The sequence below is a fragment of the Terrapene carolina genome, unplaced genomic scaffold (assembly GCF_002925995.2).
Source record: "Terrapene carolina triunguis isolate 2854851 unplaced genomic scaffold, T_m_triunguis-2.0 Scaffold236, whole genome shotgun sequence".
NCBI classification, from domain to species: domain Eukaryota; kingdom Metazoa; phylum Chordata; order Testudines; family Emydidae; genus Terrapene; species Terrapene triunguis.
The window spans coordinates 8,349,240-8,367,542 of record NW_020664587.1 but is presented as its reverse complement, the minus strand read 5'-3'; the positions used below and the strand labels follow the sequence as shown (position 1 = coordinate 8,367,542).

General features: G+C 57.8%; 1 protein-coding gene across 4 annotated transcripts in view; it reads right to left on the bottom strand.

Moving 5' to 3' along the window:
- Positions 1-18,303, bottom strand: part of AHDC1 (AT-hook DNA binding motif containing 1) — a 100,404-nt gene that overhangs the window by 81,601 nt on the left and 500 nt on the right. For 2 of the 4 annotated variants that reach the window (XM_026657109.2, XM_026657107.2), the window contains exon 1: positions 18,120-18,268. In XM_026657109.2, coding sequence (XP_026512894.1) covers positions 18,120-18,261 — 142 coding nt within the window. In that variant the 5' untranslated portion in view covers positions 18,262-18,268. Of the gene's footprint in view, positions 1-2,126; positions 2,199-18,119; positions 18,269-18,303 lie in introns of those variants that run through there. The other 2 variants (XM_026657108.1, XM_024203349.2) reach the window with 2 other exon arrangements.

Below are 18,303 nucleotides of genomic sequence, written 5' to 3'. Positions count from 1 at the left end.
ATGCCACGCAGGCCCATTTTGTGCTCCAGGCCCCCGGCGGGCATCCAGGAAGCCGCGTTCTAATCTTGCTGTGCCACTGCCTCCCCGTGCAACCTTGGCCAAGTCAGTTAAAGGCCCCGTGCCTCAGTTTCCCCATCTGTAAAGTGGAGACACTTGGCTACGTGCCCAGCGGGCTGGGAGGCTCAGTTCTTTGAAGCGCTTTGACAAGAGTGTTAACACCCAGGCAGGACTCAGCCGCTGAGCATCAGCTTGAGGGGCTTCCCCTCCAGCCTGCCCACCTGCAGCCCACTCTCTTCGAAGCACCACAGATCTGCATGTCGCCCGCAAAGCCGCCTTCCCCCCATCAAACAAGACCAACAGCCCCCGCACGCAGCCCGGAGCTGGGGGGAAAAAAAAAACCCCCCCCCTCTGCAGTGCAACTTCCTGGCTCCCTGCACGATCCCCACCCCCAGGACAAGAGCCTGGCTCTTTCTGTTCCTTCCCAAGGTAAGCGCCAGAGGCCCTGGCTGCGCAGGGCTCTCTGGGAATTCCCAGCACCACGGCCGCTCCTGTGGGAGCTGGACTGGGACACAGGCTGATGCACCATCTCCCGCTCACAGGCTCGACTCCCCTCCACACAGGTAGCCCCATGGCTTTCTATTAGCTGGGAGGGAACCTTCCCCATGCCCTGTCCCTGGAACCACTTGCCCATTGGGCTCGGGCCTTTTCACTCAACGTACAGCCAAGAGGCCAGCTAGAGTAACGCAGCAGAAAGAGATTTTTGTGCCACGAAGGTTTCCAAAGTGTTCTCACCCCCTTTTATAGAAGAAACCGAGTCACAAAGAGGGGAAGTGACATGCCCAGGGTCACCCAGCCAGGCAGCAGCAGAACCTGAATAGAACCCAGGAGTCCTGGCTCCTAGGCCCTTGCTGTAAACTCTCCCCCCAGAGCTGGGAACAGCAGCCAGGAGCCACAGCTCCTATTCCCGCACTTTGACCACACCCCCGCCCAGTGTCTGGAAAAGATCCCAGGAATCCTGACTCCCAGCGACGCCTGCTCTAACCATCGGCCCACACTCCCACGCAGAGCCTGGGAGAGAACCCAGGAGTCCTGACTCCCAGCCCCTTGTTCTGGCCAATAGACCACACTCCTCCCTAGGCCTCTGTCCAACCGCAGCCGGAAATTCAATTAAAGAGGAAAAAAATAGCCTGTTTTCTAGTCCGTCGCTAGCTCCTCACTGAGAGCCTGGCTTTCCTGCTGGCTGCGCCCGAAGCTGCCGGTGACAGGAGGAGGGGAGATGGGCGTAGGGAAGCCAAGCAGAACCATGGACATTCGACAGGCTTCGGACCCCCCTGCCCTGATCCCTGCAGGGCCCAAGCACCAAGCCGCCCCCCCAGCGAGCTCCACAAAGGATGCGTGCCACCCACTGCCCACTCCACCTCCTCCCCCAGCGGCTCCCTCTGCCACCCCCTGCTGAGCATCCCAACCTCCAACCCCGACCTAAGCGGGGCTCTGGCTGCCTCGTTAATGTTTACTCAGGTTAGTTTAGCAACGGCAGGTTGCTATGGTAACCTTTCAAGCCATGCTCCGCCATCGGGCGACTAAGCCACGAGGCGCGGGCGCAAGGGCCCCCGTGGTGTGTGGGTGTCACCTTGGAGACTCCGCGGGGTGCCCCCAGAACGGTCTGATCGGCGGTCTCCTTGCGGCTCGCTCACACGCACACATGCCTTTACACTCGGAAAATGCACACCTCCTTCCCCTGGGGCAGGGAGCGGGGTCTAGTGGCGAGAGCACGGAGCTTGGTGTCCGGACTCCTGGGTCCGATTCCCAGCTCTGGGAGAGGACCAGGGGTCGGGAGTCAAGACACCTGGGTTCTAGTCCTGACTCTGAGCTGTATTCTGGTTGTCAGGACCCACGACTGGGGGTCAGTGCACCTGGCTCCTACCCCCCATCTCTGCCATTCAGCGTCTTTGGCCAAGTCCCCGTCCCTCGGTTTCAGTGGACACAAGAGACCTCCCCTTGGCCCAGCGTGGCCGTGCGGCTAGCTAAGGCCTCCGCAGCACCCAGCGGGCCTCGGCTGAAAGCCACTGCGGACGCCACCTCCAAAACACAAGGCCTAGCTCCCCAGACAGCCGGCGCAGACCTACCCGGTGGGGCCCCCGCGGCTGTTCTCGGGCGGCTGAGCAGAGGGCAGGTGAATGCGCCAGCCAGACGAAGCCCGGCTACCTTCAGCGACCACAAGGTTCAAGTTGCACAAGCCTCCCTCTCTCGCTCTGTGCTGAAGGCTCCTTCGATCCGACTGTCTGCACCGCGCTCTGCCAACACGCCTCTGTGCTGCATTATTTATAAAACCCAGGAGCAGAGGGCCAGGCAACAGCTGCAGAGCACTCGACAGCACCACGACCCCACCGGGCACGGCCCCAAATCCGGGGGGCTGCACACGGGGGAGGGGGCTGGGGAATTTTCCCATTGGTCTGCAGAAGTCTTGCCCCTTCTCCCACCCTCCCATGGAAGGGCGAGCCTGGGCGTTCCTCATGCTCTGCCCGCTCAGGAGGGGGCGGGGAAGGAATAGCAGGCCCCTCTGCCCCCTCCCGCAGCCCCTTTGCAGACCGGTGCTTCCGCCAGCCACATGATCCGGGGCCTGCCACTCCATGAGATCAGCCTTCATCGGTGGCTCTTCCCGATCACGTGACGTGGGTCACGGAGGTCCAGCATGTGGAGATGGCCCAGGCTTCCCCGTCTCCCCCACATGCCTTCCCTTTAAAGCCCAGGCACCCCAGGAACAGACGGCCCAAAGCCATCCAGGGAAGGGCTGCGAGGTTTCTCATCGGGGGACAGATGGGGGAGACATCAGGGAGCGCTTTCTCTGGTGGACACACACACACACACACACACACACACACACGTGCAAAGCCAGGCGACCTCTGTCAGGGCCATGAGAGCAGAATCCGGCCCCCCACCCTCCCTCCGAAGCCCACACCTGCTGTTTGTCAGAGCAGTGGGGGGCCATTTGCTATCTCCGACAAGTCTTCCTTAAGCCCTGGCAGAATTCATCCGCCTCCTCTCCTCCCCAGCCCCCACCTTTGAGACCGGGGAAGGCCAGGTTAGAGCTTGAATTTTGTATGATTAATTTCCACATCGAGAGCTGCCTTTTCCTTCGGAACGCGCCCCCATCCCACCCCACTCCCCTCTTGTTCTCCTGAAGATCTGCACTGGCTGAAGCTGAGCCGGGGCTGCCGCTCGGATTAATTCTGCATGACTGCCCGTCTCCACAGGGGTGTCTAAGACCCTTAGGCCTGCAGCAAGCTTTAAAATTCCTCCAGCCCAACTTAATTCCCTCCTCCTGCAGTGCTGGCGCATCTGCTGCAGTTGAACACGGAGAGACTGGAGCACCCAGGAACACAGACAAGACTGGGGGTGGGCCTGAACTCACTGGCAGACCCCCCCCCCCCCCCCAGGGACAGCAAAAAGGATCACAGTAGCCCCTCACCCACCTGCCTCCCCTCCCTAGGACAGGAGGAGCGAGATGACTGCCGAGCCTGTGACATTCTCCCTCCGGCTCCCACGCCCCCATCGTCCACCCACCCCATGGCCCCCCTGGCCTTTCCCAGAGAGGAAGGCTGGATCTGGTGGAGTCAGGCACAGGGCAAAGAGTTTGGCCATCTGCGTCCAATGCCCTTCTCTGCCCCAGTTTCTCTGCGGGAGCCAGGGCAAGTCATTTCTCCGGTCTCTGCCTCGGTTCCCCATCTGTAGGGGGGGGATAATACACACCGTACAGCGGGGCTGGCAGAGTTCATCCCATGGTGGTCTATAGTGACCCGAGGGCACCACATCAATGTGAGGGAGCTGCGGGTTTCTTCAGCAAGTGTGTGTGTGTGTGTGTGTGTGTGTGTGTGTGTGTGTGTGTGTGTCCAGAGAGAGAAACACAGCCCTACGCACGCCCAGAAGACAGAATCGTTGCCCACAAGTGATCAAAAATCTCAAGTCAGGACCCCCAAAAGCATGAGATTGGCTTAAAAATAACGAGATTTTAAAAATACACCTTTTGGGCCTTTTATTTGCTTTCTAGTATTTAACCCTTTAGGGATTGTGTTTTCCAGCTTCTCTGCAACCATTCGGGGGGGGAGGGAGAAACACATACTTTTTTTTTTCCCTAATTGGAAGCCAAGAATCTCCTGTAATCACATGACTCCGGGAGCTGGGGCTTTAAGAAAAAATAGAAAATGTCATGAGAGCTGGGCGTTGCTGAGGGCCAGAGAACGTCTCTGAGCGCACAAGCTGCACAAATGCATGCACACCTGCAGCACCACTTAGGAGAAACATACCCCGACCTTCCGTGTGGCACTGGATTTTCAGGCATATCGGCTGACCTGACTGGTCAAACCGACGGAATGAAATGGGGCATTACCCTTGCAGAAATGGTCCCATTGCATTTGATTCAGGCACTCCTGCTCTGCGAGACGGAGGAGGACAGCTAGGAGTTTTGCTCAGCTCCCTTGTCAAAGAATACGCCCAAGATTTTCGAAAGTGACTAGTGATTCTGGTGCCACCTTCCAGAGGCCTGATTTTCAGAAAGCACCGAGCAACCCCACCTCTGAGAATCAGGCACCTTTCAGGTGCCCAAGTTGGGCCCCCCAAATCACTAGCCACTTTAGAAAATCTTGCCCTACAGTTTTTAATAGTCTTTCCCCGCCATGTACGTAATATACAACAGAGCCAGTTGCAATGAGGACATTGGAAACTACCAGCCAGGTTCTGCTCTCGGTGTCAATCCAGAGTAACTGCTCTGAAGACAACCGAGTTACACTGGTGTGAACGAGTGCAGAATTTGGCCCCCCAAGAACAGCCTGGCAATGACTCTGCAGCCGGGTGAACCTCGTGGTCTCTGCCCCACCAGCGCAGTCTAACGCACATACCCCTACCCCCAGGGCGCAGAATGGGTCTCTTGGCACTCCCTAGTCTTGCTGTCCCATGACCCCACATGTGACTCCAGCAGCTCCCCCTCCGAATCTTGTAGCAAGGCGCTGAAGAGCCGCGCAGCTGCTCTTACAGGGAGGTGGCGCTGACAAAGCCCCCCTGCCAACCCTTTCAATAGCCACCCTTCAGACAGGGGCATTCACATTAGCTTTCCTTTTAAAGTTACAAAGTTCTGGGGCCAACGGTGCCAAGCGCTGGCTGCTCGCAGCTGCGGGAGCGGAGGACACTGGGCAACCTTGCACGATCAGGCTGCGAGAAACCTTGACGGACCCGAAATACGGGAAACCAGGCAACGGCGTATGACCCACTGCCCTGGGAACAGCCGACGCTCTCTCCGAGACATGACCTCTCCCATTGCTCTTTGTGGGCTTTAACCCTCTTACCCGCCCCCCCTCACCAAGCCTCGCTTCTCTTCCTGGGGTGATCGGTTGTTTTTTATTGAACCTTTCATCTAGCTTAGACTGGAAGCTCCCTGGACTGAGGGTCTCATCTCTGCCATTGGCCTGTGAGGCACAATTGTGCACGTATGGTGCCACATAAGCCATAATAGCATGGGGCTACTAGTAGGCTGGATGGACTAGTGGTTAGCACACTAACCTACGACTCAGGAGACCTGGATTCAAGTCCCTGCTCCACCACCGACTTCCCCTGTGACCTTGGGCAAGTCACCTAGTCTCACCCCCTAAGCTCTATGGCGCAGGCACCGTCATTTACCAGCTGTTTGTACAGCGCCTAGCACCCCGGGTCCCAAACTGCCTGGCCTCGAGGCACGACTGCAGCGTAAATGTCTAATAAGCAGCATCCTGACCGGATAGCTGCCTTGAACGTGTCAATGGTGGCACGGCTTAGAGCTGATTAGAACCAGGGTTTGTCTGAAACGGCATGCAGCTGTGTCTCTCTCTCTTTCTCTCGCACACTCCCCCCACCCCGCTGGCATTCCCACAATGCACTGGAGCAAACGAAGGCAGAAAACGGTTCCTTGCACTTTGAAGACTCAGAATCCTAGGAGCTGAGAAATTTAGCCGTGGGGCAAAGCTAACCTGCGGGGGAGGGGAACAAGGTGCCCCCTTGCTGCCCCCACCTGAGAGCCGGAGCCTGCTCTCCAGCAAAGCCACCCTTCTCATTGCAAGAAGAAATACCCTCAGCGTGGGGCACCAGAGGCCCTGCCCCCTGCCACTTGCCCCACTTTAGGAGACGAAAGGAAGGAGTGGAAGTCAGCCCACCCCAGCTGCTTGCAGAGCTGCGGCTACATGCATTTAAATCACTTATATCTTTACTTTCTCCTGTGCTGGCTGCGAGATGGGCTCTTTTTGCATTCGTAATTAGGGGGTGGAACAGATGGCGAAGGGTTCGTTTAAAGTAATGCATCCATTAAAATAACCTTCGCTGTCGGGGACTGCGCTCCGACAGGGGCTTGCTTCACCGGAGGCGGATGGGGAGGGGAAGCCTCATTCTGCAGTATGTACCCAGAGAGTGAGCAGGCTCACATGTGCCCACCTGAATACCACCGGCATGGCACAGTCCGGTGGCCTGCACACAGGACTAGGAGCCAGGTAATCCTGGCTTCTAATCTTGGCTCTGACAAAGCCCTATTCTAGCATGGCTTTGGTCAAGTCACAGCCCCGCTCCAGGCCTCAGTTTCCCCATCTCTAGAATGGGGATAATGGTACAGACCCACCTCGCAATGTGGCAGTTGTGAGGTTTGTGCAAAGTGCAGTGAGCTCCCCAGACGACCGGGGCTAGGTAAGTGCAGGGGACCTGCTGGGGACCCCAGAATTTAGCAGAATCCATGAGGGTGGCTTCTCCCCCCCCCCGATCCACCAGGGTGACTGATTTCTAAGTCTTCTCCAAGAGATCCCTGTAATTCTGGGAGCATCACCAGGGTGCCTGGCATTTTGCTGAGGTGCAGGGATAGCAGCGATCAGGTTCTGCTCTCGGCCACACTGGAAGGAATCCGGATTTGCTGATCCGCCCTCCAGCCGGGGGCAGGGAGAGCAGAACTGGCCCAGCATTTCTGCCTGTAAGGCGCTTACACTCCAGTTGTTGCATCTCAACTTCCTCTCGGAGAGGTCCCCAGGGAAGTGTCGCAGCTGAGCAGTCACTGTAGCCCTGTGACAGCACAGGGAACCCCCCAGAGCAGAGGCAAGAACACCCTTTAGCACCGCATGCCCTCTGGGGAAGGCCTGGAAGATGGGAGTGTGGAAGGGAGTGTGCTGGTAAACCCCCGCAGGGGCCAACTACAACTACCCAGACCAGCCCGGATGGTAACAGACCCCTGCAGCCCCTTCCTCTCCTCCCCAGTGCCCCCAGCGCCAGCCCCCACCCCGGGCTCTGACTCTCCCAGTGCAAAGCCGAGGTGGGACTGAGGAACGATCATTAGCCATTCCAGGCCAGCGGCAGCAGAAGCTGCCTCTCCTGTTTCAGCCCTGGCTCCCAGGAGAACTAGGGGAGGCTTTGTTCAGGAATCAGAGAGCGGGCCAGAGAGAGAGAGACGGCCCCTGCCAGCTCTTGTGCTTCACTCCCATGGAATGCTGGGGAGGGGAGGGGAGTCAGGAGCCCCTGCAGGGTTCGGGGCTGGGCTGGAGGGTGCTTCTCAGCCTGGGGGAGGGGGAAGCCATGGGGGGGGGGGGGGAGGGCTCTGAAAGCAGAGGTTTGCCTGTGGCTGGGGGGGGGCTGCAGGCCTCTGCAGGGGGGGTGGGGGGCGGATCAGAACATTTCGGGGGTGCAGATGTGTGATGGAGGGGACAGTGCCTCTTGGCTTGGGGGAGACTAAGTGTGTGCTGGGGGCACGCTGGTGTCAGCGATGGGATACTAGCTCGTAGGCAGGTCCTGCGGCTCCTAGTGCATGCGTCTGTGTGCCAGGGGCTGCAGATAGAGAGCTTTGTGTCGAAGAGATGCCCGCTGATTTCCTGGGCTCTCCGTAGGTAGCCGAGATCCCCCTCTAGCAAAGAGGCCTGCCGCTTGCCGGAAGGGGTGCGGGTTGGTGTTTTTCGTTATGTCCTGCCTGGCAGAGAGCAAAGACCTCCACAGCCCCTTTCCTGAACATGGGGATGGCCAGCGGGGTAGGGAGGGCAGAGAATTTCACACAACGCACGGCCAACCTGTGGAACTCCTTGCCAGAGGATGTTGTCAAGGCCAAGACTATAAGAGGGTTCAAAAAAGAACTAGATAAATTCATGGAGGGTAGGTCCATCAATGGCTATTAGCCAGGATGGGCAGGGATGGTGTCCCTAGTCTCTGTTTACCAGAAGCTGGGAATGGGCGCCAGGGAATGGATCAGTTGATGATTCCCTGTTCTGTTCATTCTCTCTGAAGCACCTGGCACTGGCCACTGTCAGAAGACAGGATACTGGGCTAGATGGACCGTTGGTCTGACCCAGTATGGCCGCTCTTATGTCTGGCCCTCCTGCCCCATCGCCCTGGGAGGAGAAGGGGTCATGGGGGGGAGGGGAGGGCGGGTCACGGGCAAAATTCCAGCCTGCCCATCCATGTTCAAATATTTAGTGTGTGCTCGCTAGGTGCTTCTGCTGCCTTCGGGGCATCCCTGCGTTTGAAGCAGCTGAGAGGGGCGGGGGGGGGGAGGGGGGGGGGGAAAAGGGGGGGGGGGGGTAGAGGGGGGGGAGGGAGGGAGAATGCCAGGCCCGAGAACAAGCTTTGTGGATTGTTTTCATCTCTTTACAAACCGCTGACATGGACACTGCCTGGGACGAGGAGCCCCCTGGATGGTGGGTGGGGGGAGGGAGGAAGGCACCTCCACCCGGGCTCCTTTTGCTTGTGGGGCCGGGGGGGATGGGGGGGAGACAGGAAAGCAGGAGGCTGCAGCCCGAGGATTACAGCTCCTGGGGCTTTGGCTCAGGAATTCACCTTTGATCAGCCAGGCGACAGCTCCGCGCTAGCCAGGCCTTCGCCAGGCAAGGAACCAACCAGGCACCGCACCCCACACCCACCTCCATTCCCCCCCACCCGAGCCCAGGGGCGAGATGGCAGCTTGGCTCACGGGGAGCAGGCCCCAGCCGGACCCCGCACACGCGCCCGCCTGGCAGCCAAACGGCAGACACCCCCCTGGTCTCGTCCCTTGCCCTGTCCCCTTCTCTCCACGCCCGCTGCCCAGCACCTCAGAGCTGCCCAGCCGCTCCCAGGGGCCAGCAGACAGCTGGGACGCATCAATAGCCAAAGTGAGCAGCTGGACTGGGCCTCGGCCTTCGCTAGCACATCGGGGGGAGGGGCGGCCACCCCCACCCCGTCACACAGAGCTCGGCCCCTCCATTTCGCTCCTCCCGCACAGCACCCGCTAGACCCACGCCAGGGCCAGCGGTAGTCCCCACTCTGCACCCAGCAGCGGGCCCTGGGGACCTGCAGACACCCGCCCGCCGCGTGAGGTCCTGGCACCCCGTCTCACCCTAGACGCTCGGCATCCCCCTTTGGTCATGGGTCAGCCCAGGCCTCTTCCCCCCGGCCCTCCCCAAGGGACTTCGCCCCAGCCCCCAGGTGAGTGGGCATGGGGAGGTGGTGGTGGGGGAGGTGGGTGCTTCCTTGTTGCCATCCTGCCTTTCTCTACCCCACCAGCTCCCCTGGGCACGGCAGGCCCACCCCCATCCTCACTGCTTCCCTTGTTTGCACATCCCAGGGGCTCCCACACAGGGGGGTCCCGCCCCATCCCAAACGGGGTTGTCCCCTCCCCTCCCCTCCCTCTTGGCCTGGAGTTCTCATCACGCTCACCCCCGGCCCTCCCAGGATGCAGCTTTTCAGGGATGGCTGTGCTGGGGAGAGACGCCACAACATCCCGTTAGCACCCCGCGGTTGGCGGAAGCCAGCGGACCGGGTGTGCATGTTGGGGACACCCGGGAGAACATGCCATGTGAGGGGGGCTGCTGGGGAAGCCGGCACAGAGGAGGGTTGCAGAGAAACCAGCTAAAACCTGGTTATGGGGGGACATGGTCCAAGACACTGCCCCAGGATCCTTTGGGGAAAGCCCATGCTGGGCCAGAGCAGGCCAGGGTCATGTTACAGTACGCGCCCAACGCCCCTCCACCAGCTGCAGAACCAGGAGTCTCCCTTGCCATGGAGAAATCCCTGGGGTCTCCCCTCCCACCCCAGCACGCACGACGCGTATGGACCCCTAGCAATCAGAGATGGAAAAGACCTATGAGTAGCAAGGAAGGGGGGCCCAGGGGTTAGGGCGTCAGCCTGGAACTTGGGAGCCCTGCATTAATTCTCTGCTCTGCCACAGACCTTCCCCCCCCCCCCAGTCACTTTATCACTCCGTGCCTCAGGTCCCCCCTCTGCACAAGGGGGTAACAGCGCTGCCTGGCCTCCCGGGGCATGCGAGGACAAACACACTGAAGACTGGAGGCACTTAGGGATTATAGTAAGAGGGGTCACAGAAGTACCTAAAAACCGAGCCCAGCTCCCCGTCCCCGGCCAAAGCAGGCTCAGAGCCGCGCTACGTGGACTGGTTTAGCACCTGCCCCGAGACGCTAGGCCACGCTCCCAGAGCTCCCACTGCCAGGAAGCTTCCTCCTCTGACAGCAACCAAAGTTTTCCCTCCGCCTCCCTTCCTCTCCCAGGCCCATGCAAACTAATCTCCCTGCAGCCTCGGCATATCCCCCCAGCCCCATTCGCTCCAGCCCATAGCCAACCTATCCTTCTTTAACCCCATGTCAGCTGGCCTCCCCAGCCCCGAATCGGTTTTGCTGCTCTTCCCTCTCCAAATGAGCCCAGTTCTCCCTTGGTTACGAGATGCCCAGAGCCGAGCATGGCATACCTGGGGCACTGGTGCTGGGATAATCCAACTACCTATAGATTTACTGCCACTTATAAAAAGCACCCAAAACACCAGGAGCTGCAGGAAGCGTTACAAAGGCGCCAGTGGGCTGGTGGATTGGTAGGCAAGAGAAGGGATCTCCAAGGGAAACCCCTCCAAATCACAGCACAAATAAAACCCTCCCCCAGATCCCAGTCAGCCTCCCCTGCTGGTCCTTCCAACAGGCCCTGACGGTCAATACAGCCCAGCCCCCCATCACACAAAGCAGGGGGTGGGTGGTACTGGGAGGAAGGAGGACACTAGCTTCCCCTGTTCCAGGTCTCAGAGCACAGAGGCCCAAGGCTGCCCTTGCTTTCTTTGTTATCCTATGGCACACAAGTATGCAAACCCCTCCCTGTTCAACCTGCTGCCCACTGTCACATTTCGGTTTCTCCAGGCCATTACTCCTTCCCACACTCCTCCCTTCTCATCCAAGATCTGGTTCGGCTAGTTTTCCCATGGCTTTCTACTAGCCACACTGGAAAACAAGGAACGAAATAAGAAGAAGATAATTTTCCCTAAATGTTATGGCTTTTTCCCCTCTTCAATCTTGGGTCAAAATTTCATTCTGGCAGCAAAGTCCCATCCAACTTGAATTGGTCCTCCACCAAACCCAAATCTTCGTTTGTTATTTTCTGGTCTCTCCAGAGCCCGTGGGGTTATTTTTCTGTCTGTCTTGGCGTTCCCGGCTCCTCCCAGTTTAGTATCTTCTGGACCATCAAGACTGGTTCTAAAGCAGCCCCTGCTAGGCCCCTAACACTGGGCCAGGCGCTGACTTTTATCACCCCTGCCTGACCACAATCCTTCAGCCACTTTTCGGTCCCCACAGGTCTCCTTCCAGGCCAAGACGATTTTGTGAGACCCTATCAAAGACGCGACTAAAATCCAGGTGCATTACAGCTCATCCATCGTGCTCCCCTAAGAGCATCCCTTGTATCATCCCACCCCAACCAAAGCCATCACATTTTATTCTGGGTAAATTCCTGGGAGCCAGCTGGGGTCAATCAGCGTAGCTTCAGCCACTTCCAAAGAGCCACCTGGATTTACGGCACTGCAAGATTTGATCTTTATTGCGCCAAGGTTCCATTAACCTCCAGATATTTAGACCTTGATCTTGCATAGACTAACATCCAGGCTTAGCTTGGGTAGACCCATGGACGTTAAGCGACTGCACAAGACTTTAGAGGGTTGTGACCTTTGACATTTTTCTCTTAAGTGCGCCCCTTTATTTAACGTGGGAGGATAGAAGTTCCTGGCCAGCGAACGCCAGGATCATGGCGTCCTCCTTTCGGAAGACCGGTACCACGGTCAATTTTCCCCAGTCTCCCCATATCTTGCCATTTGAGGATGCGTCGGCGTTCCCCACGTCTCCACGCGCACCTATGTTGAGTGGTCGCTTGCCCTCCCTGATCGTGTCTGCCAGACGTCAATGTGTCTCGCCCCACTTCTCCACCCCGGGGGTGTGCCTGGGGGAGTCTCTCGGTCCCTAAAAAGCGTCTTTTTTCCTGCCTTTGCACACACGTCCCCTCCCCATCCAGGTCTCGGCTCACCAACCCATCATCTCCTCTGAGCTGGGGATCCCCAATAGCCCCCCATCTCTAAGCACGTGCCTCTGATGGGGCATCCCCCCACAATCCCCATTGTGGCCTCTTCAACACCCACCCCGACTTGCCATGTCTATGAAAATCTGAGTCTCCCAGGCACATGACCTAGTCTCCTGCTCCACAGCCAGCATGCCCTGCTGCATCCCTTTCATGCCCTCCCTGGAGAGGGGTTGCGATCTCTCGCCCCCCCACCCCCCCGAGGGCCCAACGGCTGCTGCCACTTCTCACTAGCATCTCGCACTTTGCACCCAGCAATGCCTGGCCTGCGAGTCACATTCCACCACCTCACGGGGCTGCTGCTGCCCACCTGGGCTGGCAGAGGATGCAGAACAGACTCCCCTGGCCTGGGTACCAGGCCGCCGTCTCCCCCTCTCCAGCACCTTGCACGCAGAGCCAGGTTCACCTTTGTCCCACAAACCTGGTCTGGTCTTACCCCCCTTCCATGGCAGAGACGCTGACCAGCCAAGCGGAGGCTACAGACCACGGGCCGCTATCAGCCACTTCCGTTAACCGCTAGATCCCACTCCCAGCGCTGGGAACAGAACCACTGCCGTCAGAGCTTTTGGGGGGAGGGCTTGGGGTCTCCCAGGCTGCTACTGCCTCACCCCTCCCTTGGATTGAGGCAACTCTTCTCTCTAGCAGCTCGCTCCCAGATGGAGGGGGACACACCACCTTCACATACACTGCGTCTCTCTCCCCGGCTCAGCTCTGCGTGCATCCTGCAAGCTCTAACAGATGCTCCCCTGGGGCAGCCCTCCTGCCCAGGCAAGTAACTAGCCCCAACGGGCAGCCCATTGTTTGGAAACCCGCTCCACCCATCCCCCCCAGCACCCTGCTTCCCCTGGGCCAGGGGGCTCCGGTCGTTAATTAGATCCCCCGAGTGGTCTCTCCATGTCCCAGGAACCTCCCCGCCCCGAGGGCGTTGGGGGCTAGCAGGCTTCCCCATGCCAAGAAAACATCAGCCTGTCTCGGTGCTGGGAAGGCACAGTGCCGGGGCGCAGGGAGGAAGGAGAGGGACGTGACTCCCATTGACGCCCCTTCCCCGGTCACGGCAGGACTCTCGGATGCCGATTTTTGCTTTCGGCTGTTGCACCCAGGACACAGGGGGACACCCGGTTCTGTGACGGCCAATGGAACCGGTGATTGACGCCAGCCCTGCAGAGGAGATCGTCGCGCCGATCTTCCCCGTATGCAGCCCCAGCAGCCAATCCACAGAGAGGAACAGGGACTCAGCCCCCCACTCCCCCCCCCCATGTATCTTTGTGCTGTGCTGAGACCGAGCCCAGTTCGGCAAGCTCCCAGCCCAAATGGACGAGTATTGCCAAGCGGGAAGTGGGACGCTTTCCTCACGTGTTCTCCCGCACACACCTTATCACATCGCAAGCACATGCTACCCTCTCGACAGCAAGCAAGCCTGGGCCCCGAACGCAGTCCAGGAAACTCCAGGCTGTTTCTCTTTACACCGCCAAACTATCCCAAGAGTGTGTCAGATCCCTGTCATCCCGGGCTCCAGAATATACCCCAGAAAGAATCGCAGCAGGCACCTCAGAGATCACATCTGAAGAAAAAGAAAATTACAGCCTTAAAGCTACGTTTTCCTGTGGAAACAAAACATTTACCCATGTGCCCAAGCAAAGGTGAAAGAGTGGATGATAAAATGCACCAGTGCGTGTGCACACAAGAGACATGGCAACGGTTAGTGCAATGCACCAGTCTGAGCATGCAGGAGAGAGGCAGTGCACTAGTGCTCTGCACAGGACAGCGTGCAAAGAAGCAAAGGTGTCCTGCTGGTCCGTGCAATGCACCAGTACGTGCGAGGAGGCATTATGACTGGCCCTGCAATGCACAGGGGGACACACCAGTTATTTCACAGTGAGTAATACACTCACGTGCACAAAGCCTAGGAGCCATAGGGCACAGTGCAATGCATTTGCACATACGTTCATTCTCTGGCTGGTGTGTGTCATGGTGGTCGGGCATTGCCTCAGAAGTGCACAAATGCCCCAGTGAGCAATGCAGTCACACGTTTATGGAAGAGAGCCAAAGTGTCCTAGGGAGCTGTGCAAACCACCAGAACAGGTGTGCAACAGAGAGGCGGAGTCACAGCAGGCACTGCAACGCACTCTTGTGCAACAGACAATGCCTCACAGCAGAGCCGAGGGGCAACGAATTGCACCAGCGAGTACCAGTGTGGGAAGGGATGTGAACCAGCAGCCCACGGGGCAACACACTTTTCATGCTCCCCAGCACGGAAGAGAACCCGCAAGCTCCAAAGCAAAGCTTTACCTGTCTGCCCCAAACACACCAAAAGTCAGGGCTTTCAAGCGCCTGTCGTGCATCACCTGACATGGGGGTGGTGGGGAAAGCTGAAAATTTATTCTTATTCCCTACAGAGGTCCAGGTTATCAACAGGGCTGGAAATGTAACAGCATCTCCTGCTGGATTTTATTTCACATGGATATAAAATGTACGGATCTACTGTACGTTTCACATGACCCTTCCAGGGACCTGGCCAAAAACATGGTCTACACTCCCCACACCCGCCCGCACAATGGGTTTGCTAAACATCTCAGTTCCGAGTCGCTCCTCGCTCATACCAGGTGTAGAACCAGGAATAACTCCAAGTCAATGGTGGCATGCCAGAGGAGAAGACAATGAGCCCCAACGGATCTAGCGAGTCAACAATAGATACATTGATCATATGCACTCATACAGAGGGGCAGGATTTTCAGAAGCGACTTGGGATTTTGGGGGCCTGACCTGATCCACTTTAAAGGGGCCTGAGTTTCAGAGAGAGGATGCTCCGCACTTACTGAAAACCCGGCAGGTTGGGCACCCAAAATCACTAGTCACTTTAGTAAGGCTCAGCCCGACAGGACAGCACATACCTGACTGGCCATTACGGTGCACCACGGGCAAGGGAGAAGATCTCCAATGCAAAGGACTCACCACACATCCAGCCAGACAGAGCCACAGGCTGGTGTCCAGAGCCCCTTCTCCGTGGGGTGCTGGGCTCCACTTCCAGGCAGAAATCCCCCCCATCCACCCACATTACAAGTCCAGAAGTAGGAAAGGGCCCTCCTCACCAAAGCCCTGTTTACCAAGAGCTGGTTTGCAGCACTCCGGAGAATAGCAGGAGCATTTCAAGGCCCTGTTTCCACTTGGCTGACACACGCTATTTATAGAAGCCTACAATTCTCCCAGAGCTTTCCTCGGGATCTCAGCAGAAATAGACTGCCCCGGGTCCCTGCTGCCTCTTCTAAGGAGGCCAGGGCAGGCACTCTGTCCAGCCAGCCCCTTCAAGCCTCCTATAACCTTCCATCGCCTCTCCTTCACCAGCCTCCAGCTCCCAACGCTGCATCACGGCCATGCCAAGACTTCCCCTTCAACCCCACATTCAAGGCAACGGGGCCAATTCTGCTCTGAGCAACGCTGGTGCCAACCGGGAGCAGCTCCATTGAACACAACAGAGCCAGACTATTCTGCATGTGCGTTAGAGGAAGGGAGTGGGGTGCTTGCTCAGTGCAAAACCAGCACGAGTGAGGGCACAGTCAGGTCCAATGGGCTAAAATCGCCCCGCCACGTAACGGCCCGGGAGGCAATGGGCTGCAGTGGAGTTGCACCAGGTATGGTTTGGCCTATTCAGGTTGCATAGGTATAAAGAGCAGCATTCTCCCCCCCCCCGCCCCCACCGACAAGACGACAGTCACTGCAAGGGGACACTTAGTGAGTCATCACGCCCCGATTCAGCAAAGCTCTGAAGAGGTCGCCTTGAATTCAGTGGGTCTTCAGCTCCTGCTCAAGTGCTTTGCTGAATCGGTGCCTGAGCCCTTAGAGTTCGCTTCTGCTCTCTGTCACGTTGGTGTCAATCTGGAGTCACTCCACTGAGCGCTGGATTTATAGCGGCGAAACTGAGCTCAGAATAGGGCTTTTGATCTCCACTCCCAAAGCAACATGCCAAGTTCTCTATGCACTGGCCACCTGGTCTTGCATGGGGAGAAAACCGGCCCCTGCCAAGTGAGCTCGCAGAGTAGCCAGTCTCCTCAGCCTGGATGTTAGGGTAGTTTGGTTTTCTGGATGTATAAGAATCTCAGTGTTTTCCAACTAAGCACCCAGGGGGGTAGTTCTGGTCTCCCACTAGTGCCGCTCAGTGGAGTGACTGGGTCAGAGCTAAGAATTCCAGTGTGTTATTAGCAAGCAGGGGGTGCGGCGCCTTGGCACCAACGGAATTTAAAAAAAAAATACCCAAAAGAAAAGACTCTTACAAAAATTTGGCCCCTAAGAACTAGATCTGTAAAATTTAAGGTAGCAGCAGGGTCTCCAATGCATCCAACTTTGTGCAGAAATCCCCCCTGGATACCCCAGCCAAGCACCTTCACCATGTTTGCAACTAAAGGCCTTTATGGACCACAAAGAAAACTCCCCCCACAAATCCCACCCTCCAAAGGTCTATCCCTCTGCTGCCCAGCAGCCCCCACCCCTTTGGAGCTGGCGGGGGGAGGCACAGCAGGAAGGGCTGGGTTGATATAACAGAGATACAGGCGCACACGCGAGAAAAGAAATATCACCACAAATTTTGTTGACATCCTTCATTATAACTGCCGCCTGCCTTCTAGTGGACAGAAGCCAGCCTGACAGCTGTCACTCAGCAATCCCACATGCAGGGGGAGGCAGGCAGAGAGGAACCCTGTGAAATCACACCCCTCCAAAAGGAAATGCATAGATTCCACGCTTATTTATTTATTTCAAGAAGTAGGCGACTTTGTTCCACAGGTAACGCTGGCTCTAGTAACACCCCCTGCCCCCCCGCCAGCGCGTGCACACAACTCTGCTTGCCAGACAATGTTTCCCCACCCCAGCCTTTACCTCTCCCCCCCCCCACCGCCTTCATATACCTCTTGCCAAACATTTCTGCGGCTTTTGCTCCTTGCACTGCAATTAAAACTCCAGCAATTTGGGAACAACTCTCACAGAGGATGCAACTTCGCCCCGCCAAACTGGGGGGGGGGAAATGAGCCAGAACCAGGAGGCGTCTGTCCCCGACACCCCCACGCTTTTGCCTCGAACCAAACCCACATGCTGAAATAATAAAGGACTGTTGGCTTGATCTTCCATTCCAACCCCCCCTCCCCTCGCCACCCACCCTTCCCTTTCAAAGCAGCTCCCCACCCACCCACCCCCGCCACTTAGTAAACATATCCTCTTACTCTGGGGCTTCTCAAATGCACAGCCCCTGCCCGCATCGCCCCCATCTGCATGTGCAAGGCAAGATTAGTGTTTACACCTAAAGCGATTTTCGGTAGGGATTGAGTCTTGTTTTTTTTCTTTTTGGTAAAGGGTGGCGGTGGGGGACACACACACACACACACAGAAAGCCAGCCACCGAGCGATGGAGAGGTGGCTGCTTCGCAGCATATTGCAAGGCAGTCGCTGGAGTGGTGTGGGCTTCGGGGAGGGCGGACAGGAAATCAGAGAAATACAACCCACTTGGCCTCAACTGCTGCCAAGCCGCTACACTGGGAGACAAAGGCTGTTTCATCTGGACTGCATGGTGCCCTTTAACCCCCTCCCCACAGAGTTTGCTGCCCAAGCACTCTGCAGCAAGTTGCTAGATTAGCTCATTACGGGGGGGGGAGGAAAGAAGGGGGGAGGAAAGGAGGGGGGGTCGCTTGGCAAACCCAGCAGCCCCGGGCGAGCGGAGCAGCGTGGGGGTCCCAGGGGCCGGGGGGGCAGGGAGAGGAAAGGTTGGTACTCACCAGCCGGCTGCGGGGCACCCAGCCCTTCCGAAGCCGCCCGCCGCGGGAGCTTTTTCTCTTCCACTGGGGCTGAGTCTTTGCTGCCAGAGAGATTCATGGAGCCCTCAGCACCACCGGCCACCTTCAATGACAGCATGTTCATCGCCTCTGCTCACATTCTCCTCCGGCAACTCGGCTGGACATG